The following is a 27,911-nucleotide window of genomic DNA, read 5'->3' on the forward strand; positions in this document are numbered from 1 at the left end:
GACAAATACGTCATCGTACGTATTCTGAGCTGTGACCATCGACTTTTGAACTCTGAACTCATACATCTATTCGGAACACAAAGAACTGTAAAATACATCGGGATTGTATTGCCATGTTGTTATATTGTTATTGCATTAGTTAAGTTGTTTATTGATTGTATATTTATTAGGGCTGTCAATAGATTAAAAAAAATTAACTAATTAATCTCACATTTTGAAATTCATTAATCTAGATTAATCGCGATTAAATTATTATTATTATTATTTTTAAACTAGTAATCACTCCAGACAGCATGTATTTTAGACAATGTTGAAAAAACTTTTGTGACAACGCGATTGCTATCGGCAAAGCATCATGGGAAGTTTAAAAGAAAATGTCAACAGGAGAGGGATAAACGAAGAGATCTACTGTAAAGATATTTCTGCTACGTTGTCGATGCAGATTCTAATGAGGCTGTTCTCCACAACAACATGGATTAGACTTCGATGGTTGGACTATGATGGTAGTTTTATAACAATCGTTGCCGCAAGAAAGAAAAAGATTCTCTCGTTTGTTGTGCCTCCTCCGTTGTAGCATACAACGTGAAGGCTTGGCAGATGCCGGTCGTGTGTAATGTGTAGGCTATTTCATTCCGTTCTTGCAATGTGAATAATCTGATTTCATGCTCTTGTGCTTGTTTGTGTGAACAAGTGCATTTATCTGTCGCTGTCCGAGTTCAATAAAGGCAGGCTATTCATAAAAAACGTACGTAAATATGTGATTAGTTTTGAACAGTTGTGACATTGACTGCTTCAGACTCTGGTTCGGACAAAACATTAATGGCCGGTTGTTCTTTGTTGTGACTTCTGTAAAACACCAACGACACCTAAATTAATTAGCTGTTCGGCTCTGGCTTCTGAGTTTTCCAACCTCCCCCCTCCAGAGAATGCTAGAAACACGGTCATGCCCCACACAGGTAGCTAGTTAGCCCAGCTAACATGTTAGCATAAATGCTAGCGAGACCTAGCATGTCAGGGTTGAAAATAGATAGCAAACCTCTTCCATAAAAGATTTGAAACAGGGAAAGAAGAGGTGACAGGGAGAAGAGTAACGTTAGAGCGGGAGAAGGAGGGGGGCACGAACTCAGACCACCCAGGGAACTGTGTGCGTGTGTCAAAATAAAACTCCTCTTTGACGTGTAAATTAATTCCGCACACCGGAAGTAAACAAAGTTGCGTTAACGGCATTAAAATATCTTAACGAGTTAATCGCGGTCACATTAATCTCATAGATTAACGCGTTAACGCTGACAGCCCTAATATTTATAGCAAGCGTGAACGAGAGAGTGATTGGGCATTAGGCCACTGATATTGAATGGGTATGAAAATAGTTATTAAAGCAAATATTTAGAGTAGGTTCATTGAATGTATTTATTTATAATAATTAATATTAGTACATGTCTTATTTAATACTGAATGGCTTTTATCTCTTCATTATATTTAATATTAGTCAATATTACAGGGGAGTGAGATCTTAGTTACACTCACTCTATACACATCATTTTAGTAGCGGATTAATGCTCCCGCTACATTTTTACATTATTATATCATTATCGTGATATATATCGCTATCGTGATATAAAATAATCCATATCGTGATATATGTTTTTTTCCATATCGCCCAGCCCTAATTGATGGCTAACTGGGATTACAGATTGATTTTAGTCTGACATTGTTACTGATTTCGTATGTGAAAGAGGCTTAACATTAGAGCTGCAACGATTAGTCGACGAAATCGATGACGTCGACTGTGAAAAATGGTCGACGCGGATTTGTATCGTCGACGCGTCATATACATTTTTTTTTGCAGACGCTAACAGAGCTACCGGTTCTTTTCATTAGGAATTGCATATAGGAAGTGCGAAATAGCTGCAAAAAGCGAATTATTCTGAGATGGCTCATGTTACCATGGAAACAATAAACAAAGCTTGGTTTAGCAGCTGCTGCATATCAGATATGGCTGACAGAAAAGTTGTCATTTTTCTCAATGATGGTCAATTATTAGTAGTTTAAGAAGTACTACTTCAGTATTTCAAAGAGAATGGGCTGTGGGAGCATAAGAACAGTAAGCGTCTAGCAGCAATTATCAGAGACATACAGGGCTCGAAATTAACTTTTTGGCTTACCAGCCAACATGGCTGGTAGATGAAATTTTTTACCAGCCAATCATATTTTTTACCGGCCAAAATTAAACCTGCCATTTCAGACCTACTCTGACATTGTTTGATCCAAACAATCTTTAACTATGATTTTAATATCATTGTTAATCACTCTCAGAATGGATTAAAAGAAATCAACCAATATTGCCCAATTGGCTGGTGACTGCCGCAACACGCGCTGTATGCTATACCCGGGAATCCTTAAAGGCCCTCCTTCACGATACATTCATTATTTAATTTACTTTTGCATGACCACAATTTTTTAAAGCACATTCAAGAGTTGGCTATTAAAAATGTACTTCAGTTGAATTAATTTAACCTCATAAGAAGCGCTGCATTAGGTCTACTAAAAAAAATCTAAATTAAGCTTTTAAATGAAACCTATATGATAGATAAATATTGTCCAACTAACACTACAGCATGGATATTCAAAAGCTTATCATACTATAGTCTTACTGATCTGACAAAAAACCGCATTGAAAAAAACTAAGGGAAGGCAAACAGTACCTCTGCTCCACTGAAGGGGGCGTGCGAGAGCAAAGGAAAAAAACTTACCGGAGCATGAAAGTGTAGTGGGCGAAAGGCTTGATGTTTTGAATACATGTGTTACACAAAATACAATGAGCCACCTACTGCAACATGCCCTTGGTGTAGCTGTAGCTGCTGTTGTGGCTGTTGTTTCTTCCTCCCTAGATGTTCTCTGCACCTTTGCTTGAGGTGATGCAACGGCAATGAATCAGCACATTATTTTAGCTTTCGTTTAACTGCGTTAACTTGCGTGTGGTCAACTAAGTCGGTTTCAACTTTAAAATCGCGCTCGAAATATTAGAACTTTATAACCTTTGTATTCGGCGGCAAAGTATTAGAACTTTGTATTCGCTGGCAAAATTGTTGTATTAAAATTCGAAGAACTTTATGTTACCCCTTCCCTTCTCCCACTGTTCGTGTTGGCGTTGCAAGCTATTTTTAACCATGACGGGCGCAATAGTCGGGAGATTTGCTCCGTAATGTCACTCGCCAAGTGGCGGAGCATCGGAGACAATTTAGTCGCCAGCCCAAAAATCTACACGCCATTGGCGCTTGGCGGGTGCCAATTTCGAGCCCTGGAGACATATATCTATAACTTATTGTAAGGTTTACTCTTACATGTTTGAAAACAGAACATCTCATGGAGGATGCTTGCTAACGCTATTTCAGTTATGTTAAGTGCAATGTGGTAAATCAGTGAATTATCAGAGTAGCCTGTATTTTCGCTTGTTCTGAATAGTTAACCTCCTCCACTTAACAATCTTCAAACAAAAGATTGTGGATTTTTATTATTTTTTTTTTTATTTGAATGTCACTTGCAGCTCAGTTATTTTGCACTTGCAGAGGCTTGATTGCTATTTTGAGTTCCTTTTAAAACTTTATTTACACTTACACTTTATTTACACTTATTTACACTCTTTACTTTTAAAAGCATATTTGCACTCTTAATTTGTATTACTATTTAATTTATTTATTATGATTATTACATTTGTATTAACTTGTTACTCAAATACATTTGAAATTCAAATTCCAACATTTTGAATCATTTTTTTAATTTATGGAAACAATCATTAGATTAGTCGATTAATCGGAAAAAAAGTCGATAGATTAATCGATTACCAAAATAATCGTTAGTTGCAGCCCTACTTAACATTCAAGAAAAAAGCGTAAAGTGTGTTGATTCTGTACAGTTCTATGGCGGCAGGCGTTTTGCTGTCCAGTGGAAATGGGCTTTTGTAATGTTTAAGTTATGGTAATAGTGTAAAGGACGATATGGCTTACTTCTCTGTTAGCCATGTGATCATATGTGTGCTACGTCTCAGCCTAAGGGAGTCATATGTGAGCTTGAGTGTTTATAAGAGCTTTTTGCAGATGGAACAACTCCTCCTCATAAAGCTTCAGAAGAGATTCTTTGCCATTTCTGTGATATTTATTTATCTATTTTTATTATTTATTTAATTTTTCTCAGTCAGCTTTTAAGTCCTCTAATTTAGAGTCCCTTAAATTAAATGAAGCATTGGGGTGGAAAGGCTCTCTTCTTTGTCGGCTCTTCCCATCTCATAATGTTTTTTTTTGTTTTGTTTTGTTTTACGTTCTTTGTTGGGGATTCTTTGAGGCCATCAAAGCTTCTCACTGCGTTAACACACTGTTGGAACTTGGCTTGATTTATCTCACAAGATCAAGGTTGCAGTCAAGTCCAACAGTAGCCAACCAGATAAGCACTGTGAATAAGAAATAAAGTAAAAAAAAATATGCATCAGGATGTAAAGTAGAAGATGTAGCAATTAACATGGATTCACTGCAGCCTCAAAGTAACTCTGACTAGTCACTTCAACTGACTTGTGTTCTCTCTATGGTTTATTCTCTGCTATGGACTTGAGGGACATGACTGGAATAACTCAACAGAAGTGAGCCTCTCTTGCAAAACACTGCCTTCTTATTATGTTGCATTTGTTGTTTTATTCAATTATTTATATAATTTTGGCATCCAGCTTAATATTTTTTGGTGTTCCCATCTCACTCACTTGTGCACTTTTTTTTTGTGGCTCAAAAATTCTTAAAGAGAGTGTGTGTTCATTGAAAGAACCAGTCTCTTGAGACACTTGGCGATGGTGTGAATGCTACAGGACGGACGTCATTAAGGGCCTTAGCAGTGGAGTGCTTCGGCACTGGCGTGATGGTGGCGATCTTTAAACTAGTGGGGACAGACTTAAAATGTCTGTAAAGACACCGGCCAGCTGCTCTGCACAGGCTTTAAACACGTAGCCAGGTATTCCATCAGGGCCAGCTGCCTTCTGTTCATTCCCCTTGCTCAGGGTTGGGCAAACATCTGAGGTGGAGAGTGTGAGGGGCTGCATATCGGGTGATTGATCTGCTTTGAGGATGACCTCCGTATAGCTCCGTCAAAGCGAACATAGAAGTAGTTGAGCACATCGAGGAGAGAAGCAGAGCTGGCACAGTCCTAGATGGTTTTATGTTCGTGACCAGAGGTCAGACGAGTTGAAATGCTCTTCAATCGTTTGTTTGTACCAGTGTTTAGCCTGTGAGATTCCCCTCCTTAGATTGGCCCTGGCTGAGCTTGGGTGTACGTGGGGAGCACGAATAAAGATAATCAGACTGTCCCAGGTGGTAGAGGAGTGTGACTGTGTAGGCGTCAGCCACACTGGTGTAAACATGGTCCAAAGTCTAATATCCCCTTATGGTGTAGGAGACATTGTGATGAAACTTTAAAAGAACCAATCTGTTGCTCGGCAACAATAAAGGCCCCCTTCTGGGTGCATGGATTGAACCTTCAAAAAGTTATTTCATGGCCACTTTTGTATTAGCATCCGGAGGGACATAAACTACCACGGCAACCATGCAAGTAAACCTGTGTGGTGAGAAAGAGGGCCTGCATATAATTATCAGGTACTCCAGATCTTTAGAGCAGTAGGCATCAGCAAAGACGTTCCATGCAACATGGTTTCTTTACATAAATGCAGACGCTACCTCACTTGCGTTTGCCTGAGGCTGCTGCTGCTCTATCAGCCCTGAACACAGTGCACCCCTTCGAGTCCACCATGCTGTTCAGAACACCGTTGCTGAGCAACATTTCCGTGAAGAACAGCCTTCTCTGTGTGTGAGTCCAGATCATTAGTTCGTCCAGGTTGTTCGCTTGAGACCATACATTCGTGAGGATGATGCTAGGTAGTGCTTGCCAGTGTGGATTTAACCTTAGCTTAGCACGCAGAACTCCACACTTCCTCCGTCTTTGTTTACCGTCTCAACGTCAGCATCAGACACTTCCAAGTTGTCTGCAAGTCCACAGTGTCCTTTCAGAAGTGTATGTTTGCTGTATGTGAAGATCGCACAGCTAAGTCAGGCGTCCACACAGAAAACAACCAGATAAATTAACAGTATTATGCTAAATCTGGTCAGATACTGCCTCACAATGTGCATGCGCCGCCATCTTCGTATTGTACTATAGCAGAACAACAATGCCATTACACCTCTCTGTCATTTGGTCTTGTCAAGACTGAACGATGTTGACCGTTTCATTATGGCTGTACACACTACAACTACACCATGATTTGGCAGATGCAAATCAGCTTAGCATGTTTTGGCAAATAAATCATGTAACATCCTGCTGGATGTTTACCCTTTGATGATCATGTATATCTCAACTGCATGACGGCTGACATTTCTAGTGCTTGTAAATGAGTTAAACAGCTAGCCACTGATCAAACAGCATGTTATTGAGCTTGCCTGTAAACAGTTCAACTGTAGCCCTATCATCATGCCACAGAAGCAACTTGGCTTTCAGTCATAGCGTTGATAATAACATAAATTGAGCGCAGTGGAAAATGACAAATGAGGTGAATACCTTCAAGTTTATTTCATCCCTAGCCTCAGAAAGCACACAGTAACAAGGAGAACATCAATGAAAGTCTCACAGAATTGATTTGAACTGAGTGAACAGTTTGCTTCATTGGACAGAGGCCTGAAAGTAAATCTACAGCAATCAAAGCATTTTGTGATTTGTTTTTTGGCCGTTATTTAATTAATCTGGGGTAGAACAGATTTACTCTCTATGGGAAATCGCCTTCAATTGCAGATTCTTGTCACAGAAACACTGCAGCAAACCCCTTGTTTTTTATTTAATTTTGCACTTAGACACTCCCCGAGTCAGAGAAGCTTGTTATAAGCGAGCGGTTAGCCTTGCAGCAAAATGTGTTTCTGATTTTAATTTCTGACCCTTTCTGGCTGTTTAATTCTTCATTTTGTCACATTTGAGTTGAAACCATCTTCTTAAGTGCCTGGGACAATGTACCTAGTACTCATACTAACTGTCAGTGGTATATGTATGTGGGATTCAGTCAGGTTTTTTTCATATACATCTTCCCTCCTTTTTGAGTAATTAGCCTCCTCTCCCAATTATCCCACTGCATGCATGTCTCCATGCATACGTGCTCAGCATGAGTGTTCCTCTGTCTCTCACAGGTATTCACACGATCAGTCTGAGAGAGTTCTTGTAATTGTATTATACAGTTTGTATCTCCGTATCCCCCTTCCTCTTCATCTTCTTCTTCTCCCTCTCGTCTCATCCTCTGCTTTATTTCAGAGTTTAATATAGGATGGAAATGTTAATCCCAGCGACTCATTAGCGGGTGAAATTGACAGGTTGACATATTTTCTGCTTTGCTGTGTGGATTTGATGCTAATTAAAGGCAAAGGTATTGATTGATGTCTACGGTGATCGCGAGTGCTCTGCTCTGCTCCGCTGCGCTAGCGTCGATACTCGTAATGCACAGATGGAACATGTTGGAAGTGCGTGCTTCACTACCACTCCCAAAGCAACTCCACATTCGTTAGGCTAAATCATATACAGGGACTACGGCACCACAGCGCTGTGCACATATGGTTGAGTGGGTTGTCTTTAATTGTATTTGCATTGTATGTGTAGACAATGTGTGTTGTGTGATTGACAGACTCAGCTGAATGGCTGTGTCTAAGTGTGTGTGTCTGTGTGTGTGTGTTTGTGTGTCTGAGTTTGTTTTGGGGTATATGTCTATTCTTATTTATTCTATATTTACGACCTACGTATATAATCATATTCATATACTGTATAAAAGTCAGATTTAATGACAAATATAGTCAGCACTGCACTATTCACAAGCCCTGTGAAGATCATTCATATAGAACTGTGTTCTTTGTCCTCTACTACATAAGAGTTGATTCATTCTTTTAAGTCTTAAGATCTGGAACACTTCCCTTCCGATAATGCCATTAAATCTGACACAATCTGATGTTTTTCGGTTCCAAGAATAATATATAAATCTACATCCTCCATTTTTTATGAGCTCTCTTCGTGCAGCTACCATGAAGAACCTCACTGTGCTCCCAACACAAGTTAGGTTTTTGTTTCCCAACTCACTCATACTTTTTGTGTGAGGTGTCTTGCCTTCTGCCCTGGCCTCTCAGTCTGAAGGCTGCAGGCTTCTTTTCTGTGAGGTTTTGTTTGGTTGCCAGAGGACATCAACTTTAGAGTCATCACAGTCTGTATCACCCCTTGTTAGTGCATTGTCTTCTCCTTGCAATGTTTGTCTCTAAACTTGATTGGCTTTGAAAATCTGTGGACACGCACGCACACGCACGCACGCACGCACACACACACACACACACACACACACACACACACACACACACACACACACACACACACACACACACACACACACACACACACACACACACACACACACACACACACACAGACACACACACACACACACACACACACACACACACACACACACACACACACACACAGAGACACACACACACAGGGTTTCTGCTAAGATTTTTTTGTTGCTGGCCTGGTGTCCAGAAAAAAAATATTTTACCATACAAATTTGAAACTAAGGGTGCATGTTTCAATAATATTTAATAATTAATAATAATAATTAATTAATTTATAATGTACGCCTACAGCTCAGACTGAAGCTTCACAGATAATGAAACGTCATTTATGTACAGCTCATTGCAATTCATGTAATTGTACCAATTAGAATAATTCATTTTACTATACATCTATTAACTACTGACTGGTCTTAGTTTTTCTTTGTTCCCTGATTCCCTTTACTATGCTCTATGTTCTCATGTGGTGTCCAGCCAAGGTTTTACGAGTGGTAGGCATGTGTTCTCTTTAGTGTATTGAACTTGTAAACCCTGTTAAAAAGAACGTTTCACTTTGTCCATTTAGTAACATGAACTCTGATTGGTTCTTACTGTTGAGGTGAAAATGCTGACTTGGCTGAGAAACCTTCAAATAAATGTTTAATCGCAGCTCAGTCTATCAGATTCATTCTGAAGAGTTGTCACTTTTGAAACCTAGGCTAATTCTATCTGTGGCTTATATAGCTGTACTGTTTTATTATTGATGTGCCTTCACCTTGGTGTTTACTCTGCTGTCCATCTGGAATTGAAATCAAAGTCCATTTCTATCTTACGATTGACCTCAATGGCTGTTTTCCACAAGGTGATTTCTCTTCTCTGATCACAATGTCCTCTCTGTTTGTCTGTCTCTCTCCTTTTAGCAATTAAACATTAAAAATCTCACGGATGATGTGGTAAGATACCTTTTTTTGATTGTCTGCCATCTTTTTTAACCTCTGCATCAATCGTTCTCTACTAACCGCATGTCTCATCTTGGTTTTGCCCGGGCAACTCATTGAGGCTTGTCAGTTGCTCTCTCTGTGTGGGCTCACTAACCCTGGCCATGTCAATACACTGCATGCCTGCAGGCCATATCTTATCCATCATTCTAGATACCTGGCCTGGCGCTCACACCTCATAGCCCCAAATATGCAGTTACTGTTTGGAAACAAGTGCACCTACAGGAACCTGAGATGCCCAAGTCTGGGCTACTGAGTCAACATTTCTCAGTCACTTCAAGAAGGACCAGGGAGACGGGGTCAAGGTTTTGATGTTTATTTCAGCGCACAGGGAGCCCTATCGGCACCCTGCTGATTTCTGAGTGCAGTGAATGTGCCGAAGTATTGTAAAAATAATGCAGACAAGTTACACGCTGTGTTTTATTTTACGAGTAATGAAATATGATGTTGGCACAAGGGGAAACGTTCGATTAAACAAAAGGGAAAAAGAAAAAAATATTAAAGCATTATAAGCAGAGCAGAGAATCTGTGGGTGGACAAACTAGACATGATTGGTGGTAATATGTATAGCATACAGACTGGTAGTGTTGAGGGAGAGCAACAGGGTAAACGTGCTGTCATCAACAGTCACGTGTTGGATCATGCTGTCAGTGTCAAAATGGAAATTAGACACTGACAGCACGACCGACAGACCACCTCGTCAGGTGTCTGATTCTTAGGAAAATTCCCAGGCAACATATTAGCAACCTTTTACACGTAACACTATTCGGTGTTGAATTCAGCTGTCGGATAGCAACAGCCAACTGAACAATCATCATGGGATGTTTTGAATAGGCATCCCTACCAGGGAGCAAAATGAATGTTACCTGCTGCCACCATTGCGAGATAACGATACTTTTCATAGCATAATTTGTATCAGTAATATACTACCTTCATGTGAATGTCTTTCTTCATTGTTCACCACGTATAGAATGGATTTAAGAAATAACACCAGTTTTACTCTCAGTATGGATCTCATTTATTAGGCTAACATTATTTGATCTTCATACAATTTGTACTTGTTCAACTTTAGAGTTAATTTAAATGACTAAACTAAAAAGCAGGGAGTTACTAAATCAATCGGGAAAATGTCTATTGGGGCAGTGCGAGCTCTCATGGCCTCAGTTGTTTGCCTCAACTTTCATGGTGAACGAGCCGACGTCCAAAGAATTTAGCCTCCTTTTGACCCTGGTGATTGCTCTACAAACACTGCAGTGTATATTACCATTCTGATTACTTAAGCCATTCCAGTGGCTCACCAGAGTCGGTTGGTTACCACCTCACACTAGTGGTTGCACAAGGATGTGGATGATTTGGCAACTTAAGTAGGCTACCGAAAAATCTAATTCTGGAGTACTTGAGGGGGTCGCGGGGGGTGTGCAAGAGGTATAAATGCTCGAGTGCACCGTGCATATCTGAACCTTACTAAGCAATAGGGCTTTGACTCCGAACTTCGAAATTCGAATATAATTCGAATATCAAAAAATAAATAAATATTCGAACGAATATTAGGCAGCCCTTAATATTCGAACTTGTTATGGGCATTATTTTTTTGTAAATGTCTTTGCTTGAACGTTGTTTTCAATTCAGATTCCGAAGCTTTTTCAGGCATGAAGTTGTGTGAATCGCGAGCTCGTTAGCAAGGCTGTCATTGGCAGTGGCGGTCCGTGCATTTCACGACTAGGCCTTCAGCGATGTCCTACACGACAGTTAAACTGAGTGAATCCACCTCTTAATACCATTATTATGACGCCATGGCTCTCGAGCCATATATTTATACAGAAAGGCAGTATAAGTGAGCATTGCATCACCTTAACATAGTCGAGTACAACAGACTTTATTAATATTTCCGGAGCATTTAAAATCAATACACCCGTATTAACAATTAAGAGTAGTAAACTCTCAGTTATATGATCGCTTGGATACTGTCACAACTTCAAAATAAAAGGCGATTAGTCTACAAAGTTTTATTAAGCTTTAACAAGTTTGTCCACTAAACATCGCATTGTCCCACCTGCAAAGCAATTACATTAAACTGACCCGATCCTCACGATATCCATTTTTTTCTTGAAAGGTCCGTCTTGAAAATGGCGTTTCTATTATATTAGCGACCAGATCGATATCTCCTTCTCCTTCAGCCATTGTGGGTTGAAAATAAACTTAAATTTCCTTTTTCGCTAATTCACCACCACCATTCGCCAACTAACACTTCCTGAGGCACTGCGTCAGTCTGCCGCACTAGTGCGTATCCAATCAAAGTACGTGTACGTGTCACGTTCAACGTGATGCCTGCTAGCTTGCCCCAATGTCGCCAACTCGAATTCTGATTGGTTATCACAACTGTCTGTTTCAGTTCATTCAATTTAAATGATTTAAAAGTTCATTGACGTTGACTGATACACTGCCCTCTGGTGGACAAAACATATACGTTTTATACCATATAGGTCTTACTGAAGGCATTTAATGGTCAAACTATTATTAATAAATATTCGAATATTAATATTAATAAACAAACAAACTTCGAATATGATTTTTAGGCAAAAGTCAAAGCCCTACTAAGCAACGGTGAAGCATCGATCATACCAGCGATGACTCAATGTTTCAGAAATCCATCCACAACTCTTAATTGGTGGTATTTGTTTATTTCATCATGACAGCCACAGTTGGGAAACAAAATGGTCCTACTTAATGCTGTTGATCATGGTTGATTGCATGACAAAGTTGCCATGTAAGTTGCACTTAAATAGCACAGGTGAGGGAAGAGTTTTCAAATCACCTTACAGCTTAGAACAAAATGTGGCATCAATAGTTGAAGCAGGGACAGGTTGGGACTCAGTCATGTTATCTCAGACAAAGGGTGCCTTTAACAGACATCACACAAAGCAACACAAGACACACACGTTTGCTCTTTCATTTGTTCGTTTGTTTGTTTGTTCGTTCATTGGGTTGTTTGCTTGTTTGTTCCCTCTCTTGCTTGCTCGCTCGCTCACTCCCTGCTACACACATACAAATGTATCTACACAGCCACCCAGATCATGTCCGACTGAAATGGTAGCCTATTTCATGCCTGTTTTGGTTCAGCCTAATGCCCCAATGTAACACAGCATGCATGGGAACATGTCACACATCACCCTCCTACCTGTCGCATGGAGAATTAAAAAGATCCAGAGCATGTAATTTGGGTCATGTTCTGGTCCTGTGTGTCTGTGTATGTGTCTATGAGATACGTTGACGACCTGGATGAGCTAATATGTTTTGGTGCTGTGGAATACTGTCTTGTTGATGACTGCGTGATTGGTGAAAAAATTCATGCTAATTCACAAGCATGCTGCTGCTGCTCGTATCTGAATGCAGTTGGCATCCTTTCTGTTTGCCTGGTTAGCCCTTCAGAGAAGAACTCTGGCAGAATCATCCAGCTATTCTTGAATATGACGTGGAATTGCTCTGCAGCTGGTCAGAATGATCTGCCATTTCAGGAAGGTGATAAGACTGTCAGATTGAAGTTGGATCCTGGAGGAGGATATGGTGCACGTATTGAATGATGTTATTTTATGAGAAGTTATGTTAATTCCTTTGGCCAGGGTTTGACATTAATGCTTGCCCGTTTTCTGGGTTAAAAAGTTAAAAATAAACATATGTTGGACAACACTCCAATGAGTTGTGCAAAGGGAAAGTGCGCTCTCCTCTACAACATTTCTATTTTGAATGGTTGAATCATGAATTAACTAACATCATTTTTAGATTTACAGTAGGCCACCAGACCACTATTAGCCTATTTATAATGTTTAATTGTGTATACTATACTAAAAATGTAAAAAAAAATCGGACTAAGTAAGTTAGCTTGATAGACAAGGAAGAAACCAGTGTAACATGAACAACAGACAAGAAACTTAAAACGGTAAATGTTAACCCCTTTACTGATCAATATCGATCTGCTCAGAGATTTACCTTTAGTAGCTTGATGGGACCCTGGCACAGCTCGTCAAATACTGTTTATTACAACAACAAAACCAAATAAGAAGAAAAAAGCAACCCCAAAGTTCTTTGTCTTGGTGTATTGCTCTTGTTGTATATACAAAGCTCATTGAATTTCGGAGCTACTGCCTAGAATGAATAATGTGGATGAGAAAACCTGGTCTTTTCTGGCTGTTTTTCCAGTTTGGGTGTGCCAGAATGCATCCAAATCACCACTCACAAGCTTGTTGTTGTGTGATGAGGATGTTGTAGACCTCTTCAGTGAAGGACACCCAATATGCTGGGGAGAAATGAGATAAAACTCAATACCCGTCCACCATCAGTGGCTCTGCCAGTAAAATATGATATCCTATTATTCTGGCCCCTGTCAAAATAGTTGTACAAAGGTAAGGTTAGGCTTGGGGTCAATGGGGGCAGTGGCTTTGTGTTGGATTGGGGGGGTATCTATCAAATGTAATGGCTGACACTCGAAACATTCTGAAGTGAAATTGTCTTCTGGTTGAGAGATGAATACAACTTCTCTGCCAAATGTTTTGTTATGGTAGAGTAATGAGCAAGCAGGAGGTTTAAGGTCAACAGACAGCGTTCAGCCCCAGCGTTAGGCATAATGCTTTTGAACTGAATGTAGCTAGGGAACGTCTCAACACAAATTCTGGCTCTAGGCCTTTAGGCCTTACCCTCATTGGTACTACTACTAGGCTATAGTCCCTCGCTCTACATCCTATCCCTGTTTCATGTCTTACTTTTTAAAGTTTTTATCAGTTTAATTCCCTTAAGCCCCCCCAGCCATGCCCTTTTTATTATCTTTACTCACACTCTTCTCTTTTCTCCCTTTTCTGATTTTTGTGTTTTCCCCCCTTTCCTTGCGATATTGATTGTTGTGTTGCAATCTGTGTGTGTGGTGTTGGTCTTTTATTGATCCTTACGGCAGGGGTAACCTTAGAAGAGCCTGAACTAAAGCACAAATGTGCGCGCACACACACATACATACACACACACACGCACATATTCACAAACATACACATCAACCAGTTGGACATACAGGTGCATCTCAATATATTAGAATATCATCGAAAAGTTGATTTATTTCAGTAATTCTATTCAAAAAGTGAAACTCATATTTTATATAGATTCATTTCACACAGACTGATATATTTCAAGTGATTATTTCTTTTAAATTTGATGATTATAACTGACAGCTTATGAAAACCCAAAATTCAGTATCTCAGAAAATTAGAATATTACTGAAGACCAATAGAAAAAAGGATTTTTAACACAGAAATGTTGGACTACTGAAAAGTATGAACATGTACAGCACTCAATACTTGGTTGGGGCTCCTTTTGCATGAATTGCTGCAGCAATGCGGCGTGGCATGAAGGCAATCAGTCTGTGGCACTGCTGAGGTGTTATGGAAGACCAGGTTGCTCTGATAGTGGCCTTCAGCTCTTCTGTGTGTTTGGGTCTGTTGTCTCGCATCTTCCTTTTCACAATACCCTATAGAATCTCTATGGGTTTTAGGTCAGGCGAGTTTGCTGGCCAATCAAGCACAGGGATACCATGGTCCAGGTACTGGTACCTTTGGAAGTGTGTGCAGGTGCCAAGTCCTAATGGAAAATTAAATCTGCATCTCCATAAAGCTGGTCAGCAGAGAGAAGCACAAAGTGCTCTAGAACTTTCTGGTAGATGGCTGCGCTGACCTTGGACCACACAGTGGACTAACACCAGCAGATGACATGGCACCCCAAACCATCACTGACTGTGGACACTTTACACTGGACCTCAAGCAACTTGGATTCTGTTCCTCTCCTCTCTTCCTCCAGACTCCGGGACCTTGATTTCCAAATTAAATGCAAAATTTACTTTCATCTGAAAAGAGAACTTTGGACCACTGAGCAACAGTGCAGTCCTTTTTGTCCTTAGCCCAGGTGAGACGCCTCTGACGTTGTCTCTGGTTCAAGAGTGGCTTGACACAGGAATGTGACAGTTGAAGTCCATGTTCTGGATACGTCTGTGCGTGTAGGCTCTTGAAGCACTGACTCCAACTGCAGTCCACTCCTTGTGAATCTCCCTTGAATGGACTTTGTTTCACAATCCTCTCAAAGATGTCGTTATCCCTGTTGCTTGTGCACCTTTTTCTACCAAATTGTTTCCTTACATTCAACTTCCCATTAATGTGCTTGGATACAGCACTCTGTGAACAGCATGCTTCGTTAGCAATGACCTTTTGTGTCTTACCCTTCTTGTGCAGGGTGTCAATGATCGACTTCTGGACAACTGTCAAGTCAGCAGTCTTCCCCATGATTGTGTAGCCTACTGAACTAGACTGAGAGACCATTTAAAGGCTCAGGAAGCCTTTGCCGTTGTTTTGAGTTAATTAGCTGATTAGAGTGTGACACCATTGGTCATCAATATGGAACTTTTTCACAATATTCTAATTTTCTGAGATACTGAATTTTGGGTTTTCATTAGCTGGCAGTTATAATAATGAAAATTAAAAGAAATAAACACTTTAAATAGATCAGTCTGTGTGTAAACAATCTATATAATATATGAGTTTCACTTTTTGAATAGAATTACTGAAATAAATCAACTTTTCGATGTAATTTATTGAGATGCACCTGTATATACATTTGCAGAACCCCTAACACAAGCATGTACTCAAAAGTTGCCCAAAGTATAATAGGCCTATAGATAGATGGACACATCCTCTGTACATGTTCTTACAGAAATATAGACCCCCACCACACACACACACACACACACACACACACACACACACACACACACACACACCCCGGAGGCAGTAGCTCCAGGTAGATAATGAAAGGCAGAGCGAGTGGCAGGGAGACTAGAGAGTGTGAGTCTTAATGGATCTATTGATGAGGCTTTCCAGTCTGGATGCGCCCATGAACATTTCCTTTTAGTGCTCTTCTTTTAGGGTGAGTGTGTTTTTGTGTTTTGTTGTGTGATTTTTCAAAAGATGTTGTATAAATGGCTGCTGGGTTGGAAAGGACAGAATGTGGTGTCTGTGTGTCTGTGTGTCTGTGTGTCTGTGTGTCTGTGTGTCTGTGTGTGTGTGTGTGTGTGTGTCTGTGTGTCTGTGTGTGTGTGTGTGTGTGTGTGTGCGGTTGTGTGTTTCTAAATTCAAGGTGTAAATTGCTGATAGCGAGTAAGGAACACAGCCTGCTGGAGTTATTATGGTAGATGGAGAGGTGTGAGAGCTGTGTCTGATTCACTTGTTATCCAACATCAAAGAGGGAGAATGGGAGAGATGAACAACAAGGCTGATGGGCCGATAGGTACTCAGATTAGCAGGTGGTAGACAGAGTGCGAGACAGACAGGCAGGTAGGTAGCATAAGGGTCAGAGGGTCAGGCAGACAGGCGGAGGACCCAGGAGACTTCTCCCACCAAAAAAAAAAAAAATGTCAGCAGGATGTTCACAGCACTGAATTTCAACAGGACGCCCCTGAACATGAACGGATGAGTTTTGATCAGCGTCTCTGTCGCTCCTGGTTATCTGAGCGCCGTGCTCTCTCTGTCTGTCCTGGTTATCTGAGCACCGTGCTCTCTCTGTCTGTCCTGGTTATCTGAGCGCAGTGCTCTCTCTCTGTCTGTGGGCCTGATGGCTCACAGCGGGAGGTCTGAGGCTAGATAAGCACAGGTGTTGCTACTGCTAAGGCTGTTGCTTCCACACCATCATCATCCTCCTCCTCCTTCAAATCGAACTTCCCACCTAATCATCCTTCCAATGATCTCTCACTTCTCCCCCCCCCCCCCCCCCCCCGCAGTCAATCAGCTGTGATGGATGATGCACTCCCAACAGATCTAATCCAATTAGGAGTGCATTATCTCTGATGTCAGGCCCCTCCTCCCCTGCGATAAGAACTCTCTGAATTGATGTTGTGTTCCGGTTCAGAGTACGAGCCTCAATTTTAATCTGAACACGCCTCATTACTCCGCCATGAATTGTGCGAGGCAACAGAGGAGATTATGCAGACGAGGCCGACACCCAAAAGTCGGCCTACAGATGATCCTTCTGTTGTGAAATGCACAATAATTGCTTAAGCTACTGCTGAATTGTCATGGGTGGCTTTTGCTGCAGCCAGTGTCGCATTTGTTGTCATCTTTGATAGCGCCAATCATAGAGTTGAGACCGAAGTGGCTGTGAGGATATGATGTGGAAGTCTGATGATGGAGTTTATGATGATGACTGACCGTCCTTATTGTTAAGATGACAATGTTAATGATTACAGAGCTGCTTACAGTTGGGACTGTAGATAAAGGAAATCTCGCTCTGTACACCCCTCTTATTCTGCCCCTTTCTCTCTCACTCTCCCTCTGTCCTCCCTCTCTGTCTCTCAGCTGGACCGCTTTGCCAGCATCCGCATCCCAGGTAGCAAGAAGGAGCGTCCACACCTCTCCACCATCAAACACTCCGCGTCCGCTGACTGCACTTCTGCTGAGTTTGAGGAACTCTCCTCCAAAATCACCTCTGAGAAGGAGATCCTGGCCTTGTTTGAGAAGATGATGGTACGTGTTAAACCAAATGAACACGACGTTCATATAACTTTAGTGACTTTATTCACGTTCAGAACAGGACAACTCCGTAGCTACCATTCTCATTGCGCCCGGTCAACAACTGTATACATTCAAAAACACGGCGCATGCGTAGATGCGTTCCCAGGGTCAAAAGGTAAAACACAATGAGGGAATATACAAGTTAACAGTATGAATATCACTGCACAACATCTTTACAGAAGTCACATCTTCATAGACAAAGAAAAAACAGCAGCTGGTAAAATACATGCACTCATTACTTTTCCTGAATGTTAAAACCATTCAGCTGAGGTTTCCATGTATGTTTAGTTGTCATCATGTTTAGGCAGTTATTGAGGGTAATACAATACCCATGTTATTAGGCAGACTTAATCATAGCATGCTTAGACAATCTGTGGTTCTGAACAAGAAAACAGGATATTGCCTTGTCTTACCTGACAAGTATCCTGCTTTCACAATTAATGTGCCGACCGGCAGTTTTCAATCAGGAGATGTAGGGTAAACATTCTCATCACACTGTTCTCTGTCTGTCTGTTTATAAGGTTTCATACCGTTTGCTTGGAAGGACATGCTAGAGAGACAAATATGGAAATCAGTCCGGGCTGTGGGTGTGTTTGTGTGTTTGTGTGTTTGTGTGCTTGTGTGCTAGCCACTCGAACACAGTTCCACTGAAAAACTTGTAACTCAACAGTTTTCCTGCACTCATATCTTCAAACACGTCGTCTTTGTGACCTGATTATAGTATGAAGGAAACGCGTATATATGAATGCACAAGAATTTGTGGGCCACCTTAAAGTGAAGATTGCTCATGTATTGTACCTCCTATCATTGGTGGTGTGTATGTGTGTCTGGCGCTGTTGTGATGACTCCTTGAGGAATAAAAAAGATCCTCGTTCCAAAGGGTGGGAAAGGTTAAAATGAAAAGCGCTGCACCTGCAAGCACATTACACACTGTCTGCTGAAGTGCTTTGATCAACATTTACTTTTGTTGCCATTTTTGCAGTGTTAGCTTTCTCTCTCTCATCTCCCTCCCTCCCTCCATTCATTCTTCCATTTCTTTGGCTGTATTTTTTTCTTCAGCTTACACCATCTACTCCTGTGATGCAGAACTGTACTGGAGACAGAGCTTACTGTGGTGCTGTTTCTAATTTTGCTGTGAAGAGTAAACATCCAATAGTCATGCACACTCACCACAGTGTCTGCACACTGTGTAAAGACATACGACTTTCTCCATGAAGAGAAAAAACCCAAATGTAAATAAAACATACAGACAAACACCAAAACGTCTTAACCTCTCCCTGAAACCCCATGTGTGCTGCTCCGGCTTAAACATGCAGGCGGCGCGGAGTGAAAGGCCAAGGGGGATGCTGGGATGTGTCCTAACGTGGGCAGCGCTGCTGTCGTTAGTCACACAGGCGGAGAGGTTGGTGCCAGCCGAGGTGACGGGAGCGCTGTGGATAATGGATGCCTTTGCTCTTCATCGCAAACCCCCATCCTCCCGAACCCCCACTCTCCTCTCTAAAGTGCAGCACCTGACTGAACAAAAAAAAAAAACACATAAAATCTGTGGTTGATTGGTCGGTCGATTGTTAACATGCTCTAAGTTTCTACGCACCTTTCGTTAAACCCCTGTCACCATCTGTTAAATGAGGGTTGGACACACACTATAACCCACTTCACTTGGGTTCGAGGGATCTGATTAGGGGATTCAGGCTCTGGGCTCTGTAAAGCGCCTAGAGACAATTGTATTGTTATGGCGCTATATAAATACAATTTAATTGAAAAATTTAATTATGACTAGCACAGACTGTTGCTGTGCTAGATTAAATCTTTGAATTGTGTTTTTGTGTTTGCAAGTATTTTTGCAGGAGACATTGTATGATAGGCAGGGTTCGGCATTTTTAATGGATAATGCAAACCGCCCTAATCTTAGAAGATGTTGAAGCTGTTTACTGAGGGTCTGCAAAAACAGCTTTAACCAGCAGCTCCTTGTTTCCTTATACATTACATCCCCAGATACATTAACATGGCATTTGGTGGGTGGGGGGCAAAAAACTAAACTCTTCACTGGCATAATAATACAGCTCAGTATTAGAAGAATCACTTAAAGATAAAGATTTTCCTAAATGCTCCAATCTAACGTTAGTCAGCTGTGAGAAATGTGCATTGTGCGTAGAACCCACACTGAGAGCCTGCTCAAAACCGTTTTGTTTTCCTGAAGTCTCAACCCACCCACTGACCCACCCACCCAAGCAGCTGGGAATCCATAGAAACATGTTCTTTTTAAAGTTGTGTTTGCAGACCCGAGTGATCTCCTGACATTTCTTATAGATCAATGTGTATTGCTTGACCTTTCTCGGCGAGAGGAGTTCACGAGGGAAAGTCAAATTTACCAAACAGAGATCGAGAGGAGAAAAGTGAAACGAGCAAAGCACCCTGCAGAACACGTGTTCATCAATAAGACATTCCTTTAACAGGAGATTAAATAGACTGCCCACACCTCTCCAGAATAATTTGTTGTATTTCTTTTTCTGATTTCTTACACCAACACCTTCAGAGGAGCACAGAGATATGCAGCAGTCTTCATCAGCCCTGGAACATGTTCCCCTTTGATTGTTGGCACCAGGGCTATTTCTTTGATAACTGCCCCATCAGATGAATTCAAAGCTCATTTATTATTTTTTACACGCACTCCTCTTTTTTTTCCTTCTTCTTTTTTCTTCTTCCTCTCCATTTCTCCTGTTTCTTATTCATCGTTCTGCCTCTTCTTATCACCTCCCCTGCTGTCAGGCATGTGCAGTATCTTCCTGAGGCATCTACCTGTGCGGGTTTGATAGTGTTCTGTTTAATATTAACTGAACATCTACAATTGCAAGACGAGTAGAGGGCTGAGGACTGAATCTTTTTATTTTTTCCCCTTTTGTGGTTTAATTATAAGATAACCCCTGAGTGTTCCTCTGTAGGATTTCTGGAAATGGTTAGAAGCAGTAATTGACATTGGTAAAAACCACAGACGTCTCTTGGTCAGGGGTGGATTTGTAGTAATAAGAACGACACCAGCTGGTTAAAACTCGCCAAGCAACTTCAAAACTGTTTTCCTCCCGCCATGTCCTCCCGTCTTCACTTTTTCTTCATGTTTTTTTTCCCAGGAGGATATGAACCTGAACGAGGACAAGAAAGCCCCTCTGAGGGAGAAGGACTTGAACACCAAACGAGAGATGGTCATCCAGTACATCATGACTGCTGCCAAAACTGTAAGTGGATATCTTCAACTTCATCAGCTAGTCTCTTTTTCCTTTCTTCTCTCGGTGCTGCCTCAAATCTCTCCCAAATGGGTTTTGGGGAGGGTGGCGTCTGCACTTCAATCAGGTCCATTTGTGCTAGAGACACACACTATAGAGAAGCAGCTGCGTCCACAGGCAAGAGTGGTGACCTCTCTTCATGAAACACTGAGAAACATGCTGCTCATATCAGCCCCCTGTGTCGTCATCGTCACCCTGTGCAGCCAGAGCAACATGTCTGTACCTTCTTGGGAGTGGTCATGAATGACCTCGCTGGTCATGGAGGCTGACGGCTCAGATGTCAATTAAATGTAAATGTTAACTGATGCCAGTATAGTTAGCGCTCCTTTGCGAAAAGAAGGTTTTTCAGACTGTTGATGCTCTAGATATGTGAATAGACTGATGAAATCAAGACAAGATAAACACAGACAGACTTGCTGGACCAAAGTGTATCCCCCCCCTTTCCCTCATCTAAATCGGAGTTATGATATTGGGAAAAGGATACAGCACAGCAAGAGCATCCACTGGCTTGTTCTTCTGATGTTTATGATGGGTGGATGGGATTGGCAGGCCGGCGGCACTCACTGCTACTCTGCTCAGGGGTGTTTGGTCGCCCTCAGTGTCCAATCAGTCCCAATCAGACCCCGACCCACAGCCTAATTATGCCAATTAGTGACACTGAGGAGGACCCTTAGAAGGGATTGATTGAATGGCAAATAAGACTCCCTGTAGGTGATGTGCAAGTGACTTGAGGAATAAAAAACAAAAACAAACTAACTTTTGGCCTCTGCAATGGAAAAAGGCAGTGTAGGTGTTTTTTTATTTATTATAATGGGGTCATGAAATGTGCATGTGAAGCCATTGAGAGGGGGGATGGCAGGGGTCATGGGTCTATTGGGTGATTTGCCTTTGCTCTGCGGTCAAGTTCATGGCATGGTCAAAGCAGGCCATAAAGAGTCCTCTGAGGATGTAGCAGCCACCTACTCACACTCACCCCTCAACATTTACGCAAAGAGACTCACACACACACACACACACACACACACACACACACACACACACACACACACACACACACACACACATACACACACACACACACACTCACACACTCACACTCACTTTGAACTCCAGTGGTATCTAGGTTGTTGTAATTGCTTGTGGTTGTTTAAAAGTCAATGACACTGTTGTGGGTCAAGGGTTGGCTGGTCCAGGCCTGATCACCTGAATGAATGGTGATACAGTGACCCCATCTTCAGGATGCATAAATATGCCAGTTAATGTGTTGAAGTTAAGAAAAAGTAAAGTAAAGAAAATTGAAGTTTGAATCAATTTAGATCACTTTCCAGGCACATCTGTGTTTATTAGGAAAGTTTATTGGGAAAGTCATATTTTGCTCCCCAATTAATTCTGCTATGTAATCTTGTTCGTGGCTGGTGGTATGCTGGCTCACTGTTGAGCCATGAGATTGAGGAGCGACGCAAGGAAAGCATTTAATTAAACTACCTACACACACACACACACACACACACACACACACACACACACACTCTCTCGCTCTCACACACACACACACACACACACAGTCTCTCACACACACACACACACACACACACACACACACACACACACACACACACACACACACACACACACACACACACACACACACACACACACACTACCATGATGGCTGCACACACATTTAACCTGAAGGTTTCTCAGATGTCTGCCTTTCTATTACTGCTGGAAATGCTTAATTGTAACGAATGATAACAAGGTGAGCCAACTAGAGTAGCCTAACCTAATATAAATAGTGTTGTTGGTTAATTTCATACGATAGCCAAGGCCTATCCAGTTTTCAGTGGCCAGTGTAGTGGCTTCATAACTCTGTGCTGCCTCTGCCCAAGGTTTATATTGATTGCTAGATGCTTATGTATATGCATGCATGCATACGCTAGTTTTCTCACATCAGAGAAGGAGAGAGGGATGGGGGAAAGAGTACAGAAGAGAGCGAAGAGGGGGGGTATGTGGCGGCTGTCTGGAACATCATGTTCCTCCTGAAAAACAGATATTGACCCTGGGGTGCCACATTAACACACATCATGTCTCTGATGTTTGTACCCTGTGCTGCAGAGAAACCACAGGATTTAAATGGAACCACCTACGTTGTCTGGTGTGTGTGTGTGTGTGTGTGTGTGTGTGTGTGTGTGTGTGTGTGTGTGTGTGTGTGTGTGTGCGCGCGCGCTTGTGGTTGCGTCACTTTGTTGGTCTTGTGTTGCTTCTAGAAATGTCCTTACTCTGTTTAGAATGACGTACGTGCTCTTTGCACATGCATATTTGCACAGGTAAACTCATCGACTCCCAACCACACAAGCATATATGACTGACTGACTATACAAGTACATGTGCAAGTGCATAAACCAAATCACAGGCACGTGGCCTATTCAGACAGCCTTGTAATGGGAGAAGCAGGAGGTCCTTGGAGGTGCTGTTTTGAGTGGGAGAAGGCAAAGTCTTCATAGGTAAAGGACCCAGGCAGCTATTTCGAACAAGCAAGATCAGGCTCCTAGCTAAATTAAAGAGGAGAGATACATAAGTCCACATAGGATGGCCAAAAGACTTTATTCTTCATGTTGACTTGCTCATGCTCTAATTTTGGCGGCATGTCTATTGCTATGGTAACGGTGTAAATAAACAGAACATTCAGGTGAGGCAGAACGTCAGTTATGTCATGACCAAAGATGTGATTGGCTCTTATAATACAAAGCAGGCCTTCCAGTTAGAAATCTTCCATGTGTACCAGTACAGATTCCCACCGATTCCCCATTTATTTTCCTGCAAGTGATTTTGTCTCCTCCCATGTACTGTCTCTGGAGAAGTAAACACACAGTGCCAGATTGACAGGAGTATTAAATCAAGTTTTATGTGTGTGTACATTAGGGGTGTGCAAAAAAATCGATTCACATTCGTATCGCGATTCAAGTGCTTCCGATTTAAGCAATAAGCCCCAAGAGGCCGTGCTTTGCGCTGATTTTAGAACAGGTGAGGGAGTTGTTAGTTAAACCCCCTTACCTGTTCTAAAATCAGTGCAAAGCACGGACTCGCGGGGCTTATTGCTTTTCTAAACCTGTTACTACACATATTTGATATGGTTTCATAAATAAAGACAATTCAATTTAAGAAACAATAGTTTAATGATAAACCGTCATTCTTCCGCCACTAAAAATTATAGTTCCTAAATAAATCGTTGCCACGCAACCCTTGAAGCAACGCAACAGCCAGATGGAACACTGGGTATGAAATGCGCTATATGAATGCCTTGCCATTCGCTGCGCAGTAATATGGAATGTAATCAGGTCAAATTGTAAGGTATTTTACAACAGCTTTTAGCCAATCACGATCAAGGATTTGAACAATCAGGTTTAGAATCAGAATCGATTCATAGAATTCCAAAAATCGATTCATATTAAAATATATATATATATATATATTTTTTTTTTTCTTTTTTTTTTCTCCTTAGATTAACGTTCTTTTTGGCTTCGCAAACTGTGTAGTAGGCTAACGTTACGGTTTGAGTGATGGTGAGTGCGATACGGCGAAATGGTTGATAAAAAGCTTCTGAATAGAAAGTTTACCTTTTAAAGTTGTGTTGTGCAAAAGAAGCGAGCTTCACTGTTGTCTGCAAATGTCAACAGGCAGCTGGCTGAAAGCACAGAAGTAGTAGGCTTACCTTTTATTGGTAACCTAACTGTTACGGTTCATTGTTTTTGAAATAAGAGGCCTGACTTCTATGTTCACAGCAAACTTGAAAAAAAGAAAATATTAAGCCATGGTTTAACTGCACTAGAGTCTGAAATGTGCACTTTATAATTTTATTTTGTACCGCCCTGTTTGGCAATGTTGTTTTTCAATAAAAAAAAAAGCCAATCCACTTTTCCATGATAAGAGCATTAAAATAAAATTTGCGATTAATTAATTTGCGATTAATCGCGATTAAATATTTTAATCGTTTAACAGCACTAACATTTACATACTGTGAATTTTTTTTTTAATCGAGAATCGTTTTTGAATCGAAAATCGATTTTGAATCGAATCGTGAGCCTAAAAATCGGTATCGAATCGTGACATTTTCTGAATCGTGCACCCCTAGTGTACATACTACATTATTCAGGAGTGTATGGTTGTTCCTCTGTTGACCTATTGTTCACAAAACATGTGTGTGTCTATGATTCTGTGTGACTGTATGTGTGTGTGTGGCATGCTGTGTGTGTGTGTGTGTGTGTGTGTGTGTGTAGGATCAAACATTAGCTTGTCATCTGAATCATTATGCAGAAACGGTTGTCACCATCTCTACTTTATAAATGGCGTTATCTCAAGCCACTCTTTTAATGCTGCTCTTTATGTATGCTTTATTAGCTGCCTGTTGTAGATTGTAGTGGAGTAGTAGTGTTGTTTAACAGCCAGAGTCCGATCAGAATGAGCTTATTTCCTTGCCGCTGCTCCCACATACTGAACTAGTTTTCAGGCGCACAGCGTCTAGTGCTGTAGCACAGTTGCACTCCCAGAGCTGAACTTTTGCTTTTGCCAAGGTTAAAGTCTCATTCTGAAGGTTGGGTTTGATCTAGGGTTAGCCCTCCCTCCCCCCCTCCCTCACTCCTTTGCTCTTTATTGTTTTTTTTCCCTTCTTCGTCCTTCCATTCATTTCCACTCTCTCTCCCTTCTTCTGTAATTCATTTTGATGTGGAGGCGAAGCTTTGGCATCAAAATGGTTTTTCTATGAAAATGGTTGAACTCTTTTGAATGGCTTAATATAAATGTTCCCTTCAAATTCAATGTGGAAAAAGAAGTTTGAGGTCGTGCCCTACAGCAAAGCTGTTGCGTTGTGTTGCACACTGCGTTGTGGCCTTGACTCCTCTGTGCTTGCCCTTTGAAATGGCTGCCTTTGTTTGAGTGAGGGAGGCTTGGGGTTGAGGCAGCTATTGGAGAGGACCAATACGTAGTTGTCCCAAGATGGATGTCATACTGATGTCCTGTCGAAACCGGACCACACACACACACACACACACACACACACACACACACACACACACACACACACACACACACACACACACACACACACACACACACACACACACACACACACACACACTTTGCTATGGCTTTGTGCTTTGGCTGTGGAAAGAGATATTTCAGGTCTTGACCTTCTTCATGTCTTTCAATTCAAGTGGTTCTATTGGCATGACTGCATACAATACAACATTGTCAAAACATATTGACATACAACATATACAATCGTAATAAATTAACAATAAAGCAGTAATAGCACCAAAGGGCATGGGGAACAAAGTGGGCTACGGAAGGAAGGTTGGAGAAACACGAGATATAAACATATAACAAGTGAGTTATGAATTAGTAAACATTGGTTAGTAGCTGTTTGGGACAGGGGGCTCACCGCGCTGCGGAGCTCATGGCAGGCTGCTGCATATCTTGCTGCCAGACTTCAGCAGTTTCTCCTCATTCCCTGGAGGGCCAGGAGTCTCTCTGAGGAAAAGGACTCTGAAAAATGTTATTATTTTTTTGCAAAGGATGGGGTTCTAAGAGTTGGTACTGGTTGCAGTGGGTTAGGAAGTGCATCTCTGTCTCCGCTGTTCCCTGGTCACAGTAAGATCACAACCTCTCCTCTCTGGGCGGCCAGTTCTGTGTGTGGCAGCGTACTTCCACTGCAGGTGTTGGGGTGTGTGTCGAGATCTGGAGAACTCAGGCTCAGGACGAGCAGAGTGAGGGGAGATGTTTCTTTGCTCAACTCTTGGTATTGAACAGCTTTATAATGATAGGAGTGGGGGTCACTGCTTAAATGTTTTACAGAAATGGATTGCCCTTTTATGTATTTTTATAATCAATGGATATTGGCCTAATTCTTGACTGCATGCGTTGTTTATGGCACGTCTGTGTACTTATAAAAAAGGTTTTGCAGAACTCTGCATGCCTGCTCTTAATTAGATGTTTTTCCTGTTTGTTAAACTCTTGATTTGTAAGTGGACGCCACATGTCACTGCCATAAAGGGCAATTGTCTCGATTTCAGAAACAGGTCATTATCAAAGAGCAGGAGTTTGATTTCCAACTTGTGTAGGGTAAGGCAAGGTGCTGTTAGTTTCTTTTTTTTTTATTCTTGCTAATTCGTTGGGCTTAAGCTACAGCCTTGTCTCACCCTACGCCCCTGGGATAGGAACTTTAGTTATTTTGCTTCAAATCTTCATTGCGTACCTAGTTACTGAATACATTGATTTGATCAGGTCATAGGTTAGCCCCATGCACCCCTGCATAGGTTCAGCATGCACCTTTATAAGTCAGGTGAGCTCAGCACTCACCCATCCTCAGCCTTCCCTGAGTAGGAACCACAGGTGATGGACAAGCAGAATGTTACCTATAGACTGTACAAGTGGGGAAGACTTATGTTGTCGGCATGCTTGCTTTTTCTGAGTGGTAGAGGTGTGTGTGTGTGTGTGTGTGTGTGTGTGGATTAATATAGATCCTCAGCCACAGTGCTGTGGGTGAGTGTGTGAATTGATATGGGAAAGACACAGTGCTCTGATGGAGTGTGTGAGCTGATATATATATATGTATGTTGTATGTGTGTGAATTGATATTGGACAGAGAGAGTGCTCTGGGTA

General features: G+C 41.5%; 1 protein-coding gene across 1 annotated transcript in view; it reads left to right on the forward strand.

Annotated features, from left to right (window-relative positions):
• The window catches only part of LOC308362525 (protein diaphanous homolog 3-like), a gene marked incomplete at both ends in the record, with an annotated part of 269,083 nt that overhangs the window by 28,324 nt on the left and 212,848 nt on the right, over positions 1–27,911 (forward strand). Inside the window, 3 exons of the mRNA XM_080835226.1 lie at positions 9,302–9,334; positions 17,758–17,925; positions 21,102–21,206. Of these exons, the coding sequence (XP_080691352.1) occupies positions 9,302–9,334; positions 17,758–17,925; positions 21,102–21,206 (306 nt within the window). The remainder of the gene's footprint in view (positions 1–9,301; positions 9,335–17,757; positions 17,926–21,101; positions 21,207–27,911) is intronic.

The sequence above is a fragment of the Sprattus sprattus genome (genome assembly GCF_963457725.1).
Source record: "Sprattus sprattus genome assembly, chromosome: 3".
In the NCBI taxonomy this organism is placed as follows: Eukaryota; Metazoa; Chordata; class Actinopteri; order Clupeiformes; family Clupeidae; genus Sprattus; species Sprattus sprattus.